Raw genomic sequence first — 20,239 nt, 5'->3', positions numbered from 1 at the left:
GTCCAAGTCAGCATGGATTTGTGAAAGGGAAATCATGCTTGACAAATCTTCTGGAATTTTTTGAGGATGTTTCCAGTAGAGTGGACAAGGGAGAACCGGTGGTGTATTTGGACTTTCAGAAGGCTTTCGACAAGGTCCCACACAAGAGATTAATGTGCAAAGTTAAAGCACATGGGATTGGGGGTAGTGTGCTGACATGGATTGAGAACTGGTTGTCAGACAGGAAGCAAAGAGTAGGAGTAAATGGGTACTTTTCAGAATGGCAGGCAGTGACTAGTGGGGTACCGCAAGGTTCTGTGCTGGGGCCCCAGCTGTTTACACTGTACATTAATGATTTAGACGAGGGGATTAAATGTAGTATCTCCAAATTTGCGGATGACACTAAGTTGGGTGGCAGTGTGAGCTGTGAGGAGGATGCTATGAGGCTGCAGAGTAACTTGGATAGGTTAGGTGAGTGGGAAAATGCATGGCAGATGAAGTATAATGTGGATGAATGTGAGGTTATCCACTTTGGTGGTAAAAACAGAGAGACAGACTATTATCTGAATGGTGACAGATTAGGAAAAGGGGAGGTGCAACGAGACCTGAGTGTTATGGTACATCAGTCATTGAAGGTTGGCATGCAGGTACAGCAGGCGGTTAAGAAAGCAAATGGCATGTTGGCCTTCATAGCGAGGGGATTTGAGTACAGGGGCAGGGAGGTGTTGCTACAGTTGTACAGGGCCTTGGTGAGGCCACACCTGGAGTATTGTGTACAGTTTTGGTCTCCTAACTTGAGGAAGGACATTCTTGCTATTGAGGGAGTGCAGCGAAGGTTCACCAGACTGATTCCCCGGGATGGCGGGACTGACCTATCAAGAAAGACTGGATCCAACTGGGCTTGTATTCACTGGAGTTCAGAAGAATGAGAGGGGACCTCATAGAAACGTTTAAAATTCTGACGGGTTTAGACAGGTTAGATGCAGGAAGAATGTTCCCAATGTTGGGGAAGTCCAGAACCAGGGGTCACAGTCTAAGGATAAGGGGTAAGCCATTTAGGACCGAGATGAGGAGAAACTTCTTCACCCAGAGAGTGGTGAACCTGTGGAATTCTCTACCACAGAAAGTTTTGAGGCCAATTCACTAAATATATTCAAAAAGGAGTTAGATGAAGTCCTTACTACTAGGGAGATCAAGGGGTATGGTGAGAAAGCAGGAATGGGGTACTGAAGTTGCATGTTCAACCATGAACTCATTGAATGGCGGTGCAGGCTAGAAGGGCCGAATGGCCTACTCCTGCACCTATTTTCTATGTTTCTATGTCTATGTTTCTATAATGTCCAAGTAATTATTTTTCTTTCTGGCAGACTTTATCACTTCCAGTGGTAGTGATAGTTCATGGCAGCCAAGACAACAATGCCACTGCCACTGTACTCTGGGATAATGCATTTGCAGAGCCAGTAAGTTGCAAGTTTTTTCTTGCATTAAATATAACATTTAAATCTATATGAAAGTGTATTGTAACTTAAGCAGTACTTCAGGCCGTTTGAACAGTGCTATAGTGAATGTAGATCAGTGAGATTGCATGTATATGCCAACCTCCCTCAATTTATTAAAAAGAATACATTAAATGTAGGGAGTATTTGTGCTTTAGTAAAATCAAAAAAGCAGCATTCTGTGGGAATGCTGTTGATTTTTTAAAAATTATGTACGATCCTTGCATTTTACCTGGAAAAACATCCATGGAGCCAACTTCTGAATGTAGTGAAAGCCAATTTGAGAGTGTTTATTTTTTCCTGTGTAAAATGTGCAAAATGCTTGTATAAGTCTGTTTAAGGAAGGGTACTTGTGTTCAAAGTAAACCCCCTCCATTTAATAAAACAAAATAAGTCTGAGCACGTTTTTGATATTTTAATAAAAATGTCAAGCTTCCTACTGGCTGGAAACGATCATGTGGGGTATTCCATGCCATGTACTACAGGTTGAACCTCCCTTATCCAGAACCCTCGAGACCTGGCCTGTTCTGGATAAGGGATTTTTCTGGATAAGGGATTTTTCCGGACGAGGGGTGATCACATTAAATTGGATGGTACAGATACTGAGCAAGGGGATCTCGGGGCTAGCTGGTTTGGGGCTGGGAGTGCAGCAGAGAGATCGTGGTGGGGGGGGATGCGGTGGATCGCGGGGTCAGACCAACGATTGCGGGAGTCGGCAGCGAGGAAGGACTTCAATTTGTTCATGTCGGAGCGGCTGGGAATGATTCTGGACGAGGGGTGGTTCCGGATAAGGGAGATTCAACCTGCACTTGGAAAACCATGCTATAAACAATTGTACAGATTTCCTAAGCTATATCCTGGTTTGAGACACCCATGGCTCCAGAGCGGCAAGATGTAGGTCCCACTCCAGAATCGCCATGTTAGTAAGAAACTTGGCGTATTTTACTAAAACATCTAAATTAGTCTCCGATATATTTTTTTTAATTCTACAGGATTGGAGCAAAAAATGGCTCCCTGATCATTTTCTTTCCCTTTTACTAACTCGCAAAGAAAACTTATTTCAAAAAGATATTGTTACCAACTTTAACATCATCTACTGTATCATGTTGCGATGCCAGTTTGAATCTCAGCTTTAGATGCCATTCACTTATGTGTAATCTCAGTAAACTGTTATTGATTTTGGCCTGGTAATCAGTTCCACCAACTGGGAGATGGAGCAATAATAAAGTCAAGAGGCATTGCACCTCGCATCATATTTCAGTACCCATCACTGGCTTACCACAGTGGTATTAATAGAGGCCTTCAATATTTTTGTAGTCATCTCTGCTTTAGCTGAAGTTCAGTCAACAAACTGGTAACTTAAACTGCTTGATTTTTCTATATATACCTGTTTAGATACATATTTATTGCTACTTACTATTGTTAAAAGCCTGAGCTTTTATTGGGTAATAATGACACAAATACATTGGTAGAAATTTTAGTAGTTCACACTATTTTTCTGTTGGTAATTTCAGGGTAGAGTGCCCTTTGTAGTCCCTGACAAAGTACTCTGGCCACAGTTGTGTGAGGCTCTCAACATGAAGTTCAAAGCAGAAGTTCAGAGCAACAGAGGACTGTCAGAAGAAAATCTTGTTTTCCTGGCTCAGAAAGCATTCAGCAGTTCGGCCACGCATGCAGATGATTACAGTAATATGACCATCTCTTGGTCCCAATTTAACAGGGTAAGAAACTATTTTAGCATCTAATAGAGGATTAGCTGTTTTGCAACTTTTGCTCTGTACATGCTAACTGAAAGACTTGCAAAAGCTAACTTACAGCTCCAGAACAGATGGCAATTAAAAACCAGCCCCGATCTAGGCCTATTAACTGTAGTTACACCAAAAAGTGGGCTTATAAGGATTTAAGCTACACTTGTACTCAACATTTCAACACTTGGAGTGGAAAATTGTGGCAAGAATTGCAGTGCCATCGCTAATTCCTTGCTGAGAAATTGTGGTTATTTATTGGTACTGTGCATGTTAACTTTTGATTTGTTAAATTACTGAAGATGTTTATGCAGTTGTTGCAGTGATGATCACTTTAACCCTCTCCCCTTCCTGATTTCACATGGGCACTCTTCTCTGCAATCTCGTCTCTGTTAATGCTGGTACTCTTTTCTCTCTTCACCTCTTATTTCATAGTGGCTGATTTCCTCCTCCCACCCCCAGTTCAAGGTCACACTTTTTGTTCCTTCCACCTGAGTTCAAGATGACACACTTTTCCCCCCCATCCTCAGTCCATAGTAGCTTTTAGTCTCTTATCCTTCCAACTCCCCCCAAAATTCTTGCTGGCACTCTTTCTTCCCATCCCAGGTTTATGGTGGTCTTCTGTTTTCACTTCACCACTCTTTCCCCCCCCCCCCCCCCCAAACCTTACCATTTCATGCTGGCACGCTCCCCCTCAAGCCCACCTCCCCCGCCAATTTCAAGATAGTTATTAACTCCCCACCTCAACTCATTTCATGCTCCTTTCCTTGGAGTGTCAGCTGTGGCTCAGTTGGCAGTACTCTCGCATCTGATTCAAAAGCTTGTGGGTTCAAGTCCCACTCCAGACGCTTGAGTACTAAAATCTAGGCTGACCGTCCAGTATAGTACTGAAGGGGTGCCGTTTTTCAGATGAGATGTTAAATCGAGGCCCTGTTTGCTCTCTCAGGTGGGTGTGAATGATCCCATTGCATTATTTCAAAGAAGAGCAGGAGATTTATCCCTGGTCTCCTGGACAATGCTTACAGCTAGAAATTCGGTTCTCGGCGATAATTGTATTTTTTGCCAATGTTATCACAATCAGATAATCTGTTTGAGTGATATTGATTAAAGGCTGGGGGCTAGAAATTCGGCGATTTTGCGACCGGGTTTTTGGTGCTCTTTTTCACTTTTTTGGCGGAAAATTTCGGTGGCCGGTAACTTCAAGGTTTAATTTGTGCAGCGGTAAAAATTGGCGTTGCACGAGGATTCGCGGCGCAAATCGCGATCCTCACCAACTTTAGTCCAAGGCTGATGAGTTGGGCCTAGGGAGGGCAGAAAAACCACACGAAAATAAATTGGGGAAAAAAGAAAAAAAAATTCACAAAACATTTGCAAGACACTTATCTAGTGAATCGCTACAAAAGAATTTAAAAACTTTAACTTATCTTTTTTACAGGTTGATCCAGGGGCTGCAACGCAGCTTTTTCCTTGTCGTTTTTTTCATCCTAAATACAGGTGCCCTCAGAGCCAAATATTTGGCGAAAGCGATATTTCGAGTCTTGCACTCCAGCGGTATTTGAAAAGCGGCGCCGCAAAACTTCTCCGAATTTTCCGCCATCCGGGTTTTTGCCCAAAAAGTGAAATAGCACCAAAAACCCGGTTGCGAAATCGGCGAATTTCTAGCCCCCAGCCTTTAACCAACATCACTAAAACCGATTATCTGGTCGTCATTACATTACTGATTGTGGGATCTTGCTGTGCGCAAATTGGCTGCTGCCTTTCCTACATTACAACAGTGACAACACTTCAGAAGTACTTCATTGACTGTAAAGTGCTTCGGGACGTCCGAAGGTTGTGAAAGGGGCGAAATAAATGCAAGTCTTTTTTTTTCTCCTCTCCACACTGGCATTATTTAAAAACCCACCATTCCTAGTTCTTCTTATCAATCTTCTGCCACAAACCCCATCCTATGTTCTGCTGATTCTTACTTCTACCTACTTCTGCGAGGATTCAAATGTCACTGTGTGCTGTGGGCAGACGTTCCTGTTCTTGAGCGTTCCTGCTCAATAATCAGCCAAGTTTAATCCTTCAGCACCAGGAAGTCGGAGCAAGGAGGGCTTCTGAGTTCTCTTCATGAATATGGGCGCTATCTTGAAAATGCTGGCTGGCTGAGAAATATGGACATTTGAGATGTATTAATATTCTTCCATGGTTCTTTATGCCTGTAAAAAATCTGTTGAGAACACTCAATGTTGTGTTACTTTGATACAAGCATTCTTCAATGTCTGTTGAATGGCTCTTGAGAAAGATTGCTAAAATTGAGACTAATTAAACTGAAAGGCAGTAGCCAGTTATGGTTAGATTTTATTTTGCATATGCTGTTAATTATGCTGGAAATTGATATAAAGGTGAACAGGAGGCTGTTGAAAGAATCCTGACAATTTATATTAAATTTTCTATGTATATTCATATAGCTATTTTGTCATATTGATACGTGCAGTATTTAGAATTTTCTTTTCTTAAAGGAAAGTTTACCAGGTCGAAATTTCACGTTCTGGCAGTGGTTTGACGGAGTCATGGAGCTGACAAAAAAGCATCTAAAGCCTCATTGGAATGATGGGTAATGTAATGTAATCTCTGCTTTCATTGTCTGTAAAGCTGTATGTTATGACTATGCTTTGCCTACATGTTACTGCATTTAAATACTGTGCAAACAATTCAAAGTGGGGTAAATCAATTTCTAGTCATTTTAAGTTTCTAAAGACATAATTTATATCAGATGACTTCAAACTGGTCATAGCAGCTAGTGGAAAAGAGCCCTCCTAAAGCAATGTGTAGCTTACTTTACAGCCCAAAGTTCCCCAGTTCAGTCTCCTATATCTGTTGAATAAGCTGATCTCAATCAGGAAGACAGTAGGGGCACTGGAGTTGATCTCAGCTTCTGGAGAGTGGAAGATTGACTTATGTTTCCATTCCAATTCGCTATCCGTAGTCCCCACTGCATAGGGTGTATGTTGGGATATATCAAGTGAGGACACAAATGGTCTCGGCTATGATTACCCGAGATCAAATTGCTTCCGAGCATTGGCTATCTGAACTCGTGTGAAGAATGGCTAACTTGGGCAAGGTAGCAGAGGGTAAATGGACACTCATGGATCCATACTCGTGTAGGAATCAATGCTATCAGGAATAGAAGCATAGAGGGGAAAACATTGGTAGCAAAAGAAGTAGAAAGGTGTTTAGATACTATTTTTTGTGGCACAACATATTTTATTTGAAATGTATAGTACTGAAGTTTCAATAATTTCAATATGTTCGTATCTCTGCTTCATACAGGGCAATTCTGGGTTTTGTAAACAAGCAGCAGGCACAGGACATGCTGCTTTCCAAGCCAAATGGAACCTTCCTGCTGCGATTCAGTGACTCTGAGATTGGAGGGATTACAATAGCTTGGGTAGCAGATAATCCCAACAAAGCAGGTGTGGTCATAAAGCATCTACATCTAACTTGAGGCAACTGTCACAGAATTAACCTTTTTAAACTATCTGTGATTAAATGTTAGAATCCCTTAACTGCTATAATATAAAGTGTGGCTCTCGTATCGGACTGTTCAGCCATCAAAGAACTCACTTTGGGAGTGGAAGCAAGTCTTCCTCGATTCCGAGGGACTGTCTATGATGATGATAAATACATAATGGTGCAAAGATAATGTATTTAATTTAAAAAATGTTAATATATTATAATCTGTTGAATAATCTTCATGAGTACTGCAATAGCTTTTAAGGACCTGCTGTTTGTGTCTAACACTTGAAACATTAAAACAAAAAGACCTTTTCTATGAATATAGGTGGTGATATTTATAAATTGCATTGCTTTGCTACTTTTTGTGAATTTGTATTTTCCTATAAAAGCACAAACAAATCTGATAACACAAATTTAAAAATATATATATTTTATAGGAGAAAGAATGGTTTGGAATCTGATGCCATACACAACCAAAGATTTTTCAATTCGATCACTGGCAGATCGTATCAGCGATCTCAATCATTTGCTGTACTTGTATCCAGACAGACCCAAAGATGATGTATTTTCCAAATATTATACACCGCCATTATGTAAGTGCCAATTAAGTATCAAGGAGTGGCGAGAGACTATGGAGGGATGTGATTGGGGCCGAGGGGAGGCGTGAGTTCGGGGCCAAGAGCCCAGAGGCAGCACGGGCCAGCCCACACTGTGCTATGTGTGCACACTAGGTCTGTGCAGCAGAGCAGGTCTCCAGTTGTCTTGGCACTGGACCAAGACCTAGCTCTGTCAAACCCGTGTGGTGGCTGGTGTGCAATGGTCACCACATGTTAAAAAAGTCCACGCACAGGCATCTTCCACCCTTCAGAATGTAGTTCGGGTTCTTCATTCGAAACACCTGTGAACTCATCCTATTTTTTGGCGTGGAAACAAGTCATCCTCGTTTCTTGTGCATGTTGTCAAAGCTGACACATAACTAATTTGACTTTAATCTAAAGTAGATAGCTTGAATTGAAAATACAGTATGGAGTATGAGCTTTTTAGCTTATTTTGAGAATTACTTGTATTAGCAGTACATTCTTTTCTTTCCTTTCTTTACAAAAGCAGGACTGTCCTGTTTTGAGCACTGATAAATAAGGTATATTTTGCCCATCAAATGTGTACCAAAAAATTGTGAAGTGGAGCTTAACCACTTCTTTGGCACATTGCCTACAGTTAAATCGCTGACCAGGCAGACTGCTGAATGATGAACAAAGTATGGTAACATGCTTTGTAGGTTTGTGTTCAATATTTGCCAGTCTATCAAGGAAAGGAGCTAAATTAGAAGCTAGGCAATTTCATACAGGGAGGGAAAATCGGGATGACTCATGTTGTTGTATCATTCTTGCTTGGTTACTAGCAACTGTTTACAAAACATCACCAATAGAGGCCTAGGAGCAGGACATCTGTTTACTTTCTTAGCCATCTAGTGGTTATTTGATGCGTGAGAAACCTATAAAGGGGAGAAGATTACTCACCAAATGATGAACAATGGGACTTGATCGGTAGTGCAAATAAATTTCTTTTTTTTTTTAAATGAGTGCCCTGGTTTATAGTCTGCAAAAGTGTCTCATTTGAAACAATTGCCTTTTAAATCATAGAATTCAGTTTACATTATAGGTGAATCAGCTTGATTCTGTAGCACAGATTTACTTCAGCTGTGCCTTAATTTTCTAGAATTTAAAAAAATCTGACTATATATGAATTAATATTGTAATAACCTTGTTTTCCTTTTTATCCCCAGCTGCAGCAAAGGCAATAGATGGTTATGTAAAACCACAGATCAAACAGGTGGTTCCAGAGTAAGTACTTTACTTGACATTTTCAAAAACACCGATAAAACTTGTTTTAATGTCATACCCTATGTCTGATTTCTGTCTCTGATCATCTCTGTCTTTGCCATTCAATTGCCACGTGTGTAATTAACGAGACTCCCAAAGCAAACGCTCTACTCTGAGCTCCTTCACAGCAAACGAGCCAAAGGTGGGCTGCGGAAACGTTATAAGGACACCCTCAGCCTCTTTGATAAAGTACGACATCCTCACTGACACCTGGAGTCCCTGGCCAATGACGGCCCTAAGTGGATGAAGTGCCTCAGGGAGGGCGCTGAGCACCTCGAGTCTCAACGACGAGAGCATGCAGAAATCAAACACAGACGGCGGAAAGAGCGTGCGGCAAACCTGTCTGACCCACCCCTTCCCTCAACGACTATCTGTCCCACCTGCGACAGAGTCTGTGGCTCTCGTATTAGACTGTTCAACCACCAAAGAATTCACTTCAGGAGTGGAAACAAATCTTCCTCGATTCCGAGGGACTGCCTATGATGATGATGTGTAATTAACACTACTTTTATAGTTGTACCAAATAACCAAGACTATAATGCTGGATTCTGATAGGCTTCTGTGCATCCAGCGTTTTTTTTAAACTATTTCTGTTCAAATGTGTTCTCGCTGTTGGTGAAGTGAGCAATAGACAAAATAGTCATATTTCACTTGGGACAGTGAAGCCAGATCAGTTTGCTGAAAATTGACTGGTGACTGAGTCATATCTCTAATCTGGAAATTAAACTTGTAACCAGAAAGGTATTTGACTTTTAAATTGCTGCATGGCTCCTATTGATCTGTATTCAGTTGTTACGTTTTAATTCCTTATTCTCACTGATAATGGCATGCTTGTATGTCAACAGAATTTATCATTGGTTGGGAAAAGGCTAAAAGGAAAGGTAAATAATAAGGTTGTTGCCCCTATTGTGGATGGAGATGAGGAGGAGAAGAAGGAACCATGGGAGATCATCCTGCCTTGTCACTCCAGCATGCTCACTCCACTCTGCGCTTCAGCTGATGATTACACATAGGTTTTCACAGAAGAGTCTAGAAAAATAGCATGCAAGGACTAGATGGCCAATATACATTTGTTTATACAGAAATGTCTATGGAGAGAGTAATCCCATAATGTGGGATCTTTGCAATGGTCTTCTCAAATATTTCCTTCAGTCGACAAAGTATTAGCTATGCTCTTGATAAGTGGAACATCAGGATTTAAGGGGCTATTAAGTGTTTTAGTTGCATCTGTACTGGAAATATTGGAGGTTATTACATGTGATTTGTAAAAATAGAATAGAAATATTGAAACAACTGCTATGCTGTTTAGAGTTGATACTCTTGCTGGTTACAGATTTGCTACAGCGTCATCTGATGCTACATCAACAAGCAGTACCTATATGGAACAAGCATCATCACCTGCCGTTTGTCACCCACCACAGTATCCCCTCTACCCGCAAAAGTAAGCATTTTTTTTGTGTTTGAAGAATTAATAGTTATTCCACGCTTACTACATTTAATGTAATTTTGCACCAAATTTTCTTTGAAATGGCAGGTATTACCATACACAACAGTGGCTTAGAGTTAAGAAAGTAGTAACTTTATTTACAAACAAGTAACACAATGACATAGCAAATGGCAAATATTAACAGTGCAATATACCTGTAATATAAACACAATGTCCATAATGAGTTAATGACCATTATTGAGAAGTCCTCCTGATTTAGTCTGCCAAATTAATGAACAATGTTCTTCTTATTCTTGGAAGTTCAGCTTCCTTTTTTTGACCGCCAGCGCAACCTTCTGCATTCGAGAAATTCGCAATCGCTCCAGACCCACACATTTCAAAGTAACCTTCCGTAAGGCCTGCTGTTAACTGCTTGTGTCAAAATCAACATTTCTGCAAAATCTGAATTATTGCCTTTGCTGTTCAAACCAAATGTCCTGAGCAACCTCTCAATTAACATGCACAATAATTTCTTAAATCAAACAATATTTCATGCATCAAACTAATTAGATGGCATAAAAATCTAGAACTTCTCAATATAGTAGACTGACTGCCTGCAAATCCAGCTGTTGAAAAACAAAAACAACTTGCATCTGCAGGTCAAATAGGTAATAAACCAATTGTGAAAGGGAAGCTCTGCAAGTTAAATCACTATGTACAGCAGATCAGAGACCATTCACACCACAATAGTACTATGGGATGTTTTACATCCTTCTGAACTACTAAAATAAACAGAGCCTTGGGTTTAACATCTCATTCAAAAGATGGCACCTCCAACAATACAGCATTCTTTCACTGTAGTACTGATTGACGGGATGGATTATGTGCTTAGCTGCAAAAGTACGACCAACAGCCAAGCTGACATGTTGGTGTATCGCTTATTACAGTATGAATGATCAAACTTAATTCAGATTCAGAAAGCAAATATAAACACATGCTGGAATTTTAAAACAAAAAAAATGCTGGAAACCCAGGACAGACAAAAACTGGCATTATTATCGATAGATCTTCTGTGGTAAGCATTAAATGCCTGAAACTTTATTCCTCCTTAGAAATTGTGGTATGGAATAACAATAACAGACTTATTTATCAGATAATGCTGCTTCTAGGCAGGAGTACCATACAGTTTTCACTTTCACTTATTACTGTAATGTAGAAATACTTTGTTGGCCGCCTCTTTTTTCCCAACTCTTTGTCCCCAACCTTCCCCCAAACTCTCGCGGTTGATTCAATTTCTTGCATTATTTCAGTATTGGACCACCTAGGATGGATCCTCTACCACTTCTCATAAATGTTAAATCTTACAAGGATGTTCCAGACCTTACTTTACTCTCCCCTTTTCCCCTGTTAGCCTCTTTTCTCCTTCACATAATCACTACTGCATGATTTCTCTAATCGTCTCCCCTTTCTTTTCTACCTCAGAGATGTCCTGCAGTATAGCCTTAGCCTTTCACAGGGTTTCTCAGTTTTAAAGAAGTCACTGAGTTGAGTGCACAGATGAGCAACTGAATATAAAGAAATAGGAATGTGTGGCATCATAGATGTAATCACGACTGACATTCCCTTCCAAACCCCATTTGTTTCTGCATGCACCCCTGGGGGGAAAAACTCCAAGTCACTTACAATGACGCTTTTTAAAATTCCCATCGTGATACCTCTGCCTCTAACGCTCTGCTCATCCACACGCTCATCTCCGCCTTTGATGCCCTTGTCTGCAGTAGAACATTGGTCATTCCAGTGGTGCAAACTTGAACGTATATGACGCACAACAGGTTGGACTACATCAATCACTGTCGGGCCCTGCTCTCAGCCAAAACAGTTCACTACTCCAGGATCATTCTGGAATGCAAAGATATACCCCAGCTTCTTTTCCCCACTACCAACCATCTCCTTAAACCCTTCTCTGTTCCCTCCACCCTCAGCAACAAGTGCAAGGTGCTCATGGTTATCTTTTATCATTGAGATTGAGACCATCCGTTTAGCTGCTTCTGCCATATTCGCCCCTTCCCCTTGCCCAACTAGCCCAACTTCCCTCGAGCTGTGTTTTATCCATGGAACCTGTCTCTTGCTCTCTTGACCCCATTCCCACTAAACTGTTGACCACTCAACTCCCCAGAATTCCATCTTTGAACACCTCCAATCGGGTTTCCGTCCCTGCCACAGCACTGAAATTATCCTAATCAAAGTCACACATAACATACTCTGACTAACTGGTGCACTATTTCCCCCCCCCCCCCCCCCCGCATCCTTCTCAACCTCTCTGCAGCCTTTGACACAGTTGACCACATCATCTTCCTCCAAAGCCTCTCTGTTGTTCAATTGATTGAACTGCCCTTGCCTGGTTCCGCTCTTACCTATCCTGTCATAGACAGAGTGTCTTCTGCAATGGTTTCTCTTCAACCCCTGTGCCATAACCTTTGGAGTCCCCCAAGAATTTATCCTTGCCCCCCCACCCCCCCTCCTGTTTCTCATCTACATGCTACATCTCAGTGACATGAAGTCGGGTTCCACATGTGTGCTGATGACACCAAGCGTTACCTCCACCATTTCTCTCAAGCCCTCCCTTGCCTCTGTGTTGTTAGATTGCTTGATGAACAAAGCACAATTTACTCCAATTAAATTGAAGACCAAAAAAAAATTATTTCATAAAGCACTTCATCATACTATATATTCCTAGCTTCAGCTGTTATATTGGTTTATCTTTTTTTCTCATTGATCGCAATTGAAGACCGAAACTATTGTCTTCGGCCCCAGCCACAAATGCTATTTGCATGCCACTAATTCCATCCCCCTCTCTGACCATTGCCTCAAGCTGAACCAGACTATTTGCAACCTCGACGTTCTATTTTGACCCTGAGCCGAGCCCATATCCTCTACTTCCACGTCTAACATTACCCTTCTTCACACCGCCTCAGCTTATTTGCTGATGAAAATCTCATCCATGCCATGCCTTCAGAAATATGCTTCCTCAAGCTCTCTATTTCTCTCTCCTCCTTTTAAGACCCTCCTAAAATCCCACTCCTCTAAACAAGCTTTTACTCACCCATCCTAATATCTTCTTTGGCTCAATGTCTGTTTTTTTTAACTTGATTACTCTCCTGTAAAGCACATTGGGATATTTTCCTATATTAACAGTGCAAGTTATTGTTGACGGTGTGGATATTGGATGCACAAAGCAACAGAACAGTCTATTCTCTTTAACCGATTCTGTTCGCAAAGATGCATTCATAAAATGCAACGGAATAAATTATTTTCTTTACAGATTGTCCTGCTGATTAATTGAATCAATTTTTACAATAATTCATGATTTTCTTTTATTTAGCCCAGACAGTATGCTTGATCCTGACGGTGATTTTGACCTAGATGATACGATGGATGTTGCCAGACATGTGGAGGAACTTCTGCGCAGACCAATCGATAATCAGTGGCTTCCTCATCAACCGACATGATTGCCCATCCCCACCTCATAGAAATTATTGTTTCTTATGGTTTCATTCCATAAGTTGCTTCATTTCCAAATCATTCATAATGTGAAATGTTAATATTGCTTGTGAATCTAATATTTTTGTGCATGTTGAGGCAACGCAAATGTTTTTAAATGTCTTGTTTGCTTGGAAAAAGGCTACAGTTATAGTTATTTTCTGTTGTACAAAATGCAAGTTGCTATTTGCATGGTTTTTATTTACCCTTTCGGAGTTTTCGTTTTTTTGGTAGATAACCCAGTACAGTTTTAATTTGTATTTTAGTCTGTTTTGTTTTGCAAGTCAAAAACCCAATTTAAAAACTAAATTAAGTCACTGCCCTTACCAAGAAGCCAGTCAGAGCTACTTCAATTATGTGTGTGTTCTCCATTTTTAATAATTTACTAGGATAGTTCGTTGTGTATTTTGTTGGAAATTAATATTCAGTTTTTGGTTTGCAACTTCAGTTAATATTGGGTCATAAATTGGCACATAAGGGCCACACTAACAATGATTTTGCTCTTTGAAAAATAAATTAAAAGACCCGTCATGAAGTGTTCGTGACATGTTCATGAAGAGACATTTGGGAGGGATAGTTTATGATGTATATTTTTGTATCCCGGAACCATTTTGTTTATGTTTGCATTGGTTGTTTCCATCATCACTATGAATTGAGCAAGTTTTTAAAAAAAAGAAAATCACACATTTGGCCTCTATTTCATACATCTGGGCAGTTTTAGAGGAAGTTCTTGTTACATAGTTTAGATTATGTGGTTTGTGTAAAAAGTGCATGGGTTTGGGATGGCATAGCTGTCAAAATTTGCACTGAGCAAAATCAAGGCGTATATATGCTCTTAAGATGACTAGTTTGTGTTGTATCAACATGCGCAAAACTGCTTAGTTGCCTGAATTCAGTCATACAAACTAGTTACCTTATGACTCTAACTTTGGAATTTTTAAATGTCTTTTGTGGCTATCAGAAGAGATAAGCTGTACAACAAGGTGCTTCTTGGATCATGTAAGAGCAATGTTCTACATACAGGTCGACTTAGAAGAAAGTATCTTTCAGGTTACTTGAGTTGCCTAGATGGCTGTGACCATGTGGAAGACCAGTCTTCTATTTCTGATGTCATGTTTAGCCAATATGTCATGCTGAGGTCATATTTAGCCAATATCTTGATCTCTCCCTTGTGAATAGTGAGGGATATGTGTGAAAAGGTTTTAATGCATTTAGGCGTATGGTGGGTAGTGATCACAATAATGAAAAATAGCCAGGCTCAGTGCTGAGATGCCTTAATAAGCTGCAATGGAAGTTAATTGGTGCAGTAGAGGCTAGTATTAGAAACTTAAGTGTGTGTTGGATGTTGACTGTCACTATACCTGATCCTAGCAGTATTTGGACATTGGTTGAACAAAAACTATTCTTTAATGCAGCAGAAGCCTTTCAATGGGACCACCCCTCTAGTAAATGAATAAATGGAAATTTTGTAATCATTTGTTTTTAAACAACCACTATACAATGTACAAGGATTGAAACGGTGTGGTTCTCTTAAAGGGGTGCCTATTCTGATGTTTGCCATAATCCCTTGTTCAGGAATGACATATTCAGCCTAATAACCACAAACAAAAAGGGGAGGACTGAAGCAATGCAGATGTTTACATTTTAAATTATCGGATGTACTTTCCCATAAAAATATCAAGTATTCTAACAGCTTGTGCCCATCGCTTATTAGGTTTTTTTGTTCATACGCCTAGGCCTACTGAGATGTAACACATTTTATTTTACAGTTACAGAATATTTGGTTATCTTTAATGTAGAGTAAACTAACGAAAGAAGAGTTTATTGCTACTGCCAAACAATTTTTGCTAGTTCTGATACAATTGTAGACTTGTACATATCATGGAGAACAAATTGTTTCTTCTTCAGGACTGTTGCATATGCCATAGACATTTGCTTAATTGGAGTGAAAACAGAAGATGGATTTCTGTCCTTCTAAATTCTGATAGGAATGCTCCCAGTATCTGGCTTTCTTTCATAAAGCACTTCATCATACTGTATATTCCTAGCTTCAGCTGTTATATTGGTTTATCTTTTTTTCTCATTGATCGCAAGTTCCTCCCAAAACTCTCATCCACCTGCGTTTAATGATGACTTTGGCCTTGATTTTGCAGTCAGCGGTGATGAGACGGTGCTCACCGCTGACCTCAAAAAAGCTGTCCACAGGATGCAGTGGGCTCGAGAGCGTGGATTTCCTCTATTCCAATGTGACTTAAATTTGGCGTCATCTGTGGTGTCCAACAGCAGTGCAGGCAACAAGCAGACTGATCAGATTGAAGGAATCTCAGACAGCAAAGCAGGAAGGAAAAAACAGGGATTATCATTCACATTTTAAGCATTGTACAGGGGCATATAAATGGGATTACGGGAGAAGATGAAATATCACAAACTTTAAAAGGAAAAGAAAAATGAATTTTTATGGTTTAAAAAAATCATGCAATTGTTAAATGTTATTCTGAGGGAATGAGACTCCACATTTGTAAAATTTGTTTTTCAAGGCCAGAGAAGTTGTTGGCAATAATTATGACTTAGTCCACCGTTTAAAAACTGTCACTCCTGATCAAATGAGGCTTAACGTTTTCATTGGTTTTTACAGCGAGAATAGTGCATAAAAAGTTGAAGTTCACGTCAAATCACTGATTGTGTTCATTGCATCTGCGAGGACTGGGTATCATTGCCAGCAACTTTTGGATTTCCACGTTTAACTACGCATGTGTGGATGCCAGAAGTTGCTGTCAGTTTCTTTACACAGTAATGATGGCAAGTGCTGACAGTTTCGCTGTCATTACAGCTGCAAATTCTGGGCCATTATGTGTTAAATTAATTCCTAATGCATCTCAACTGGTGCATGATTTGACTTGGATACAGTCTTATATTGCACTTTTTTGCAATGTTGGCCAGTAGTGAAGAATATTTCATTCCATTTACGTTAAATTGAATGGCACAGTGGGTTCATGTACTGCAGGGTATGAATCCAATGTAGACAGGGATGTGGTACCTTCTCTTTCAGGCTAGAAGGGTCCTACCTCAAGTTATTTTATCTCAGTTCCGCTCTAGGGCATCTGTCCATAAACACACAATTCAGTCGCGTCAAGGAAGCCTTCAGGATTGCTAGAGTATGAAATAGAAATGTCGGAAGTGCAGAACTGCACCTCTGAAATTGGGATTAACATATATTGCTGTGAAATTGGGATTAACATGTATTGCTGGGATAGTGCAGGGAGAACTGTTTCCCTGAATCTAATCTGTGCTATACCTTACCTGGGAATGCTTGATGTTGACAGTAGAAGTAAAAAAAAAAATGTTTCAGCTCTCCTTCACTGGCATTTATCAGAAATCCTACTTTTGTGCATGTATAACTACCACTCAGTATTGTGGTGTGACAAATTAACACAGTTCACATGATGACGTTACTGGGTTTACAGGGGAGGAAGGAGAAACATTTTTTAAGTGACTTTTTTGAGAATCACTTGCCTGTTTTGGCCTTTGAAGAATTGTCTGATTTTAACTGTTGTGCTTGTTACTGTGACACAGCTTGCTGATTGTTGAGATGGAAGATTTATGATGCAGTCAGGTTCAGATGCTTTACTAATGTTGATGTCTGTACAAGACAAGGACTATGCATTATACTGAACCATACAAACCATGTCTGCGCTCCTCTAATTCTGCCCTCCTGAGCATCCCTGATTATAATCGCTCCACCATTTGTGACCGTGCCTTCTGTTGCCTCGGCCCCAAGTTCTGGAACTCCCTCCCTAAACCTCTCTACCTCTCTTTCGTCCTTCAAGACGCTCCTTAAAAAACATACCTCTTTGACCAAGTTTTTGGTCACCTGCGTTAGTTTTTACTTATGCGGCTGGCTGGCAAACTTTTATCACTGCATACTGCTGGTGAAGTGCCTTGGGACATTTAACTACGTTAAAGGCGCTATATAAATACAAGTTATTTCTTGGTCATTCAGGCATCTCTCACATACGGTTGGAACTTTTCACATTTTGATTGGTTGCAAGACTCATTTTTTCTCCTTGTATCGTTAGGATTGTAGCCCACCCTATTACTTTGAAAAGCAGCTCTCATGTTTACCAAACATTGCAGTTTAAATTTGGTCAACACCCAGGACAGTACTTCCAGCATTCTGTTTTGCCAACAAAGGTAGAGGCAATTCTCCTCCTAAATTGGTACTCATTTCTTACGGCTCTTGCGGTGTGTGAAAGATGCCTGAATGGCATAGAAAGTGAGATGACCTACCTTTTAGGGGCTTTGTCATTCTTCAAATTATAGCATCCCTAATACTCCTCCATCCCTCTTGACCATCCACTTAAGCTTCGATGGGTTAGTCACTTAATGGTCAGCAAGTTCTGAAGGAAGATGTTCTCAGTACACGATAGGTTTTCTTTTTAAAACTGAGCTGCTGCCCGTATCTTGGGTGTATACATGGTGAAAGCAGGGGTCACGTGTGGTGTGATGCTGATGCCAGGGCAAAAAAGTGCTTTCCCCAGAACCAATAAGCATTGTACAACTTCTTACCGTGAATGAGAGATCCTATAAATTTGAAAAATTCCAAGACCCCACAAGGTAATCTTAGAAAGTTTGAGCCGTGCACTCTGCTAATTTAGCGAATTGTTTATGGTCTCGGGAATGAAAAATAAGCTAAAGCTCCTATTCAGTATCCAATTAGTCCCTGCTGGAAATCTATTGGCTGTGAACACAATTTAGTTTAGCTGTGACTTTGGTTCAGCATCTAGTTCTAATCTGTCATGAAACAGGTTCAAGCAGATGATTAAATGATTTGTTCAAGTGGTAATTCATAAAAGATGTACAGGCTAAAAATTCATTTGCTCAGCGCCACCCGGTAGCTCTTACCGACTCCCTAGACCTTCAGTGGAGGTTTACTGGGGACGCTAAGAGTTAGCGCTGCGCACTTGGTGACATCACTGAGTGTGCAATGCCCCCATAGCGCCATGGTCACGAGATTGAATGCTTTCGCCTGCCGTAGCCCCAGCGCTAATTCCGACAGAGAAAACAGGCGTTCTGAACAAGCTGCCAGGGTGATATTTCTGAGGGTGACCAGTGGGCAGTTAAAATTGAATTTATTTGTACTAATGTGTTCTTATAATTTGTACTTGGGTGTTCAACACTTGTTAATCTCCATTGTATTTCTTTCAGTTTTTGAGTGATCCAACTGACTGACCTCTTTAGGCGCTAGGATGCCGGTTTCCTAGCGCCAGAATTTCTTCAGTGTCCCGCGATAGCAACCAAGCATCAGGGTTAGCACCCTAAGAGGAGTGTGGACCGCTTTCCTTAGCGCTTCACTCCCCTCTTGGGGTGCTAAAAAAAACAGTTAGCGACCAGGTGGCCGGTGTCACCACCTCAAACTGGGCTATAACGAATTTTTAGCCAGTAGAAACTAAACTGACCTAGTAGGCCCGCCATTAAGTTACAGATCCCAAAAACTGGCAGGCAGGATGGTTGTTCATCAGGGTGTAAATAATGATTCAAGTTGAAAGTGTTTTCTTGCATAGGTATTACTCAAATTGTTGACCTAATGTTTGTGGAAGACATCAAATGATAAGTAGATTATGAAGTTCAGTTCAACATAAGTGCATACATTCAATTTTCCTTCCTCTCACTTTAGAGAATCTGAAACCAACTGGTCAAAAGTAAACTAAATACAGTATCAAATTGCAAGGTTATATACAGTGTGAGGCACAGACTGATGCATTCCTGTGTGACTTTAAAGGGACAAGTTAACTGCACATTTGATTTGGGCTTGCAGTTGCGAAAGTAATTTTAGTATGTGAAGGATCCCTGTATATGAAGAAAGAGGACAACTGCACCTTCAATGTACTTTCAATCTGCTCCACTTAGTTCTAGCCCAGAGTGTTCTAATTGTATTTTATTATGTTTGGGGGGGAAAGAGGAACAATTTACAGTCTTGTGATCTGATTTTACTAATGCCAGTAAAAGCAATATTTTTAATGGAACACCTAAGTTATGCTATATTTGTTCTTCATTGTTACTATGCTGGGCACAACATAAAACAATACAGACTCAATGTTGGCAATTTTATGGTTTATCACTAAATCCATAACACCATCACTTCAACTGTTCATTTTTACAGTGCTTTCATCAATTGAGTTACAAAAGAACTATTGTAATAACATAAATAAACGTTTACAATCTAAAAGTTCATTTAAATTGGATAGAATGTATGTCTGTTAATAAGCTTTACCAGTAAATTGATTTATTTTTTAACTACCTCTTTGTTGTCTCAACACTTCTCTCATTGACACACACCTGGTTAAATGGGCTCCAATCAGAGCAAACTGTTTAACAAAATCTTGCATCTATGTAGCCTTTTATTGATGAGGGAATACACGTTTAAGATTTTCAGTAGACTGGGGCTGCCAGCTCTGGTTGGACATATTCCTGCAGGTGTGATCACAAGACCTCCAATCACTCCGCCCCCACAATCCCGCGATCAGTCACCCAAATATGTCCATACCCGCGGTGCAACCGCCTTCCCAAACCAATTGGAAAGCGAATAGACTTTATTACTCGATTGGATGATTCCTGATCCTCAGTCCGACAGCATTTTATTCCCACATTCAATATTTTTCTAACCATTAAAGA

The 20,239-nt window shown here is 40.4% G+C and overlaps 1 protein-coding gene across 5 annotated transcripts in view; it reads left to right on the top strand.

The window, feature by feature from the left end:
* Positions 1-19,590, top strand: part of LOC139233791 (signal transducer and activator of transcription 5B-like) — a 183,008-nt gene extending 163,418 nt beyond the window's left edge. For 4 of the 5 annotated variants that reach the window (XM_070864320.1, XM_070864322.1, XM_070864319.1 and 1 more), the window contains 8 exons: positions 1,347-1,439; positions 2,990-3,196; positions 5,725-5,819; positions 6,536-6,678; positions 7,159-7,314; positions 8,505-8,562; positions 9,935-10,042; positions 13,410-19,590. In XM_070864320.1, coding sequence (XP_070720421.1) covers positions 1,347-1,439; positions 2,990-3,196; positions 5,725-5,819; positions 6,536-6,678; positions 7,159-7,314; positions 8,505-8,562; positions 9,935-10,042; positions 13,410-13,536 — 987 coding nt within the window. In that variant the 3' untranslated portion in view covers positions 13,537-19,590. Of the gene's footprint in view, positions 1-1,346; positions 1,440-2,989; positions 3,197-5,724; positions 5,820-6,535; positions 6,679-7,158; positions 7,315-8,504; positions 8,567-9,934; positions 10,043-13,409 lie in introns of those variants that run through there. The other variant, XM_070864324.1, reaches the window with a different exon arrangement.
* Positions 19,591-20,239: the final 649 nt, after the last annotated feature.

This window comes from Pristiophorus japonicus, chromosome 21 (assembly GCF_044704955.1).
Source record: "Pristiophorus japonicus isolate sPriJap1 chromosome 21, sPriJap1.hap1, whole genome shotgun sequence".
Lineage (NCBI taxonomy): Eukaryota > Metazoa > Chordata > Chondrichthyes > Pristiophoridae > Pristiophorus > Pristiophorus japonicus.
This window is presented reverse-complemented; position numbering and strand designations above follow the sequence as displayed.